Source organism: Oncorhynchus clarkii, chromosome 23, assembly GCF_045791955.1.
Source record: "Oncorhynchus clarkii lewisi isolate Uvic-CL-2024 chromosome 23, UVic_Ocla_1.0, whole genome shotgun sequence".
NCBI classification, from domain to species: domain Eukaryota; kingdom Metazoa; phylum Chordata; class Actinopteri; order Salmoniformes; family Salmonidae; genus Oncorhynchus; species Oncorhynchus clarkii.
In genome coordinates, this window is record NC_092169.1 from 8,477,341 (window position 1) to 8,481,864 (window position 4,524).

The window sequence follows — 4,524 nt, forward strand, 5'->3', positions numbered from 1 at the left end:
TGACACAAACGTAGGACTTTCGCAGTTTAATTCAGCCTCAGGGATGGGACAAAAGTTGGCTTACCCTCTGTGTGCGAGTCATAGGTCTATAACGCAGCCTCGAGCCTATTCTGCCAGACATCTTGAGCAGCGAACATTTTTTTTGCAGGGAAGGCAGCCTGCTTTAACTTCCAAACTTTCCAACCAATACTAATAGCACTAAATGGAACAAATTAGGGAGAGTATTTATAACACAGCCCAAATAATGACAACAAGAATAATTTAATAATAACAACAATAACATAGCCTAATTATAATGACATTATCAAAATAGTGTTGCTAACAGGCCTAATAATATAATTTAATAATAATAAACTAGGTTACTAACAACAATATACACGGTAGAAATAAACTAATGATGATAATAATAAACAAATTGTAGGCTAATATTAACAAAGAAAATACTCATTTCAATACTAATACTTCCTCCTATAATTTGATTTCTACTATTACTGCTACTACTAGGCCTACTACTACTAGGCCTACTACTACTACTACAATTACTACTACTACTACTACTACTACTACTACTACTACAATTACTACTACTACTACTACTACTACTACTACTACAATTACTACTACTACTACTACTACTAATAATAATAATAATAAGAAGAATGAATAAAAATAATAATAATGATGATAAGTATTATTATTATTATGACGACAGCCTAATAATAATTATGTGGATTGAATGCAATGAGGTTTTCATTAAACTAGGCCTAACTGAAAACAATACATTTATAGTAGGCAGCCTAGATAATAGTTTGTAATAAAATTGGTTGAAGAATTATCCTCGATCCTCAACTTCAAAGGCGAGTTTTCTATTAGGCCTAGTGCGTTATGTATCTATATTAAATCTAACTCCATAATAAATTATTAACATCTTGGGTTCACATTATTAGGCTCTCAACTTCATAAAAAAAGGTCATAGACAAAGAAAAAACGTAGGTAGCTAACAGAAGAACACAAAACGAAAACAAAGCTCTCTACCAATCGCACAAATGTCACCGTTTAAACATGGGACTTCCCTACTTAGCATGAAAAACACCCAGGCCACAAGATGAACTGCTGGAAGATCTATCGCCCAAAAAGCCAAACGTATTATTTCTAGCTCCTCACACAAACACAAAGCACAGACCAGACCCCTCTCCAGAATGAGACTTCAATTGTGATGCATAGACTTGTTAAAGACGCTCGAGTAAAAAAAGGGTCGACAGTGATAGCTATGATGAGCCCAGATGCCCTCAGAGGAACTATGTATGCATTACAGCCTTTGTAGCAAAAAAAAGGAGGGTTTAATCAATCCATCAAATTGACTGGAATTGTGAGGAAACCTCAGAAACCATATGGCCTCCAATCGTTTGTGTCCTTTTATGTGGAATGGGACACGCTTGTCTCCGTATTGCGCGCGGCTGGAGTTCGCCCTTGCCCCATTGCCGCTGTCACACCGGGGAGCAGTACTCATTTGTCCGCCGGTTTCACGCTTCTACGTAGAGAGTGAGTGAAAAACTTACAAACAGCCTGGAGAAGCTGGCCCAGAACTCGACGTTTTTGTGCCTCCTTTATGGCCTCTCTGTGCTCCAGATTGGCGTTTCTCACATAAATTCTATTGAGGAAATGAAAACACACTTTGCCGGGTCAGAAAGCAGGTTTTCAATATGTTCAATGTATTTTCAATGTGAAAGAAAAATGATATTTTGCCGCGAGGTGCATGTTAATTTAATATTGGACCGGAATGTGAGCAAATATTTGGAAACAACTAAAATATGTCATTATAATATAGAATGGTGATTGCAATAAGAGCTGGAATTAAACTAACAATGGTCCCAAAAGCATTTCATGCTATTTAGGCCTGTTCTTCAATAAAATGAATGGGAATAGTGAGAAACGAAACGTTTTATTTTGGAATACATTACACTTCATATGCCTACATTAGGTTGTAAATTATGTTCTGGCATTAAAAGGCACTTACAGGTATACAAACCATTATAAATATATTAAAATGTGACTGATATTGCAAGCAACCAGGTGAAATATGATTTATCTTTGATTATTATTTTAGAAAATGTATTCCCATCGTTATCAAACGTTTGACATATGTAGGCCTAGTTATAACACACACACACAGCCTAACATACAGTATGTTTTGTGTATTTCAATATGAATGTCCCTATAATATTCAAACCATTACAGTCGTTTAAAATAAAACATGCATTCAAATAATTCATGGGTTGAGTTACTAGCTAGTGTTATTAGCCCGTAATGGTAAGACTGTGTGTGTGTGTGTGTGTGTGTGTGTGTGTGTGTGTGTGTGGACAGATCATTTGTGGATAGGTTAAGTGTACATATTGCTTTTCTTTAAACTATTCCACGTTGGTTAAATGAATGGATGAATACAACAGCTGCCCGCGTCTGTCGTTGCAGACGACACAGTCCATGCGATGCTGAGTGTTCTTCATAAAAGCCTCATGAGTACATGTGGTGCATTAATGGCACTTCAAACTTTCGTCGTGGTAAGAGGGAGATAGATACAAAGGTAAAATCCTCAGTCATCCACGTCAATCTCCTCATCGTCGGAGCAGCCCTTACTGCTAGCATGGTCTGTATATGGCGATGAAGGCGAGGACAATAATAGTTTGTTAGATGTGTCATGCTCATGGTTCAATAGCGAAGGTGACTCGGCTCTGTTAGGGCCCAGCGCGCCGTTAGCTGCGCATTTCTCCAGCTCGGCTAGTTTGGCCATTTTCTCGAAAGACACTGTGCCCACGGCTTTGGCCGACTCCACGTCCGCCTTCATCTCCTCCAGGTCGCGTTTGAGTTTAGCGCGCCGGTTTTGGAACCAGGTGATGACCTGTGCATTGGTGAGGCCGAGCTGCTGTGCTATCTGGTCACGGTCAGCTGGACTCAGGTACTTCTGGTACAAGAATCGCTTCTCCAACTCGTAGATCTGGTGGTTGGTGAAGGCCGTGCGAGACTTCCGGCGCTTTTTGGGGTTATTCCGCGAACCGAATAGTGTCGTGCCGTCTCGCCCTGTGAAATGATATTTAGAGAATAAGAATATTAGCCTATAGGCATTTGGTGAATCACCAGGCATAATGTCGCTCCAAGAAATCTTACAGAAATAACCGCTAGACTAATAACAGGCCTGTGTATGTATGTCTCATCTAAAACCACCACCACCAACAATAACAACAACAATATCGCCAATAGGCTAGGCTACGTATAGGCTAATTAATAACAGACGACAATAAAGTGATACAATAGGTCTACTGACAATAATCTTAAACTAAATATTGCATTAGTTATGAATATTATGTGGATTAGTATTTTGCATACGCTTAATATTCGTGTTTACATGGTGGAACTATTCAGCTCTAATATATTTTTGTTCACATAAAAATAACCAATTCGATACACATATGTATTTTCAAATTCCTTCACAGTTGTAAGCGTTTTGGCATGGCTCGTTATGCAAAAACATGCATCGTGCTTTAATTAAATTGTCAAATTCTGAAAGAAATATGTCTGTGCACAGACCCACTGCAAGCACACACACACCTTACATGATCTATTTCGTCAGTTGCATTTGTAGACCTTAAGCTGAATCACCCTAGGCTACACAGTCTGTACCTAATAACTGCATATGATAAACAAAGATGTGACTGTTCAGACGTACCCTCTGCCGCTTGAAGAACACTGACTTCGAGGCCTTTGAAGGTTTTGCTGGCTAGCTCCTCCAGAGCGCAGAGTGGGGAGGTTTGGGTGAAAAAGGCACGGCTGCACAGACTGTGACCCGAAGAGGACAGCTTCTCGCTGCAGGTGAGCATGTGCGCCGTCCCGCAGCTGGAGTAACTTCTCTTCACCGATGGCTTGTTCAGGATGTCCTCTATACTGAACGGCGTCAGGGGCTTGCTGGAGTTGGCCGGCGGCGGGAGCTGGTTCAGCGCACTGCGTCTCCGGTCCTGCATAACCGTGGGCTCTTTGGAGGTCATAGTAGCTTATCAGGTGACACTTCGGAGAGTTGTTTATGCTCTGGTTATACTTCAAAATAATTATGCCTAAATTAAAAGTTGTGGGAAATCCGATCACAGGTGCTTCTGCAACCGCATCTTGGTCGCTTTGCCGCAGGGTAGGGAGACTTTGAGTCCAGTTACATTCCCACTTCTCCTTTCCACGGTTCCGGGGTGACGCACGAGCCACAACATGAAACCATCCCGTGGACAGTGATGCCCAACAAAACAGTCGCAATTGGCCACGACTAACAATTGATCTCTTTCTCCCCCACTCGTTCTCCCGCTCACTTTCTCTCCCTCTCACTTTCTCTCCCTCTCACTCTTTGGGTATATATGGTCCCGTGCAGGATTTAGCACGAGCTGAGCAGCGGTAATTAGAGGGCATGGCCGGGGGAGGAGTCGAATTTGAATACTTAATGCTCCCAGACTTTCGTTTAAGTCAGCAATTAAATAAAAAAAAATTGTG

General features: G+C 40.9%; 1 protein-coding gene across 1 annotated transcript; it reads right to left on the reverse strand.

The window, feature by feature from the left end:
- Window positions 1-2,590: 2,590 nt before the first annotated feature.
- LOC139381814 (transcription factor LBX1-like) lies at window positions 2,591-4,037 on the reverse strand. Its single transcript, XM_071125591.1, has 2 exons — window positions 3,722-4,037; window positions 2,591-3,075 (listed from the first exon to the last, which is right to left on the reverse strand). The coding sequence occupies exons 1-2, from the start codon at window positions 4,035-4,037 to the stop codon at window positions 2,591-2,593; spliced, it is 801 nt and encodes a 266-aa protein (XP_070981692.1).
- Window positions 4,038-4,524: the final 487 nt, after the last annotated feature.

Excerpts from the sequence above, each read along its gene's own strand:
- LOC139381814 (XM_071125591.1), bottom strand. The coding sequence starts at position 4,037 with ATGACCTCCAAAGAGCCCACGGTTATGCAGGACCGGAGACGCAGTGCG. Across the intron at positions 3,076-3,721 it reads TGTTCTTCAAGCGGCAGAGG|GGCGAGACGGCACGACACTA; the intron begins GTACGTCTGAAC and ends ATCATTTCACAG.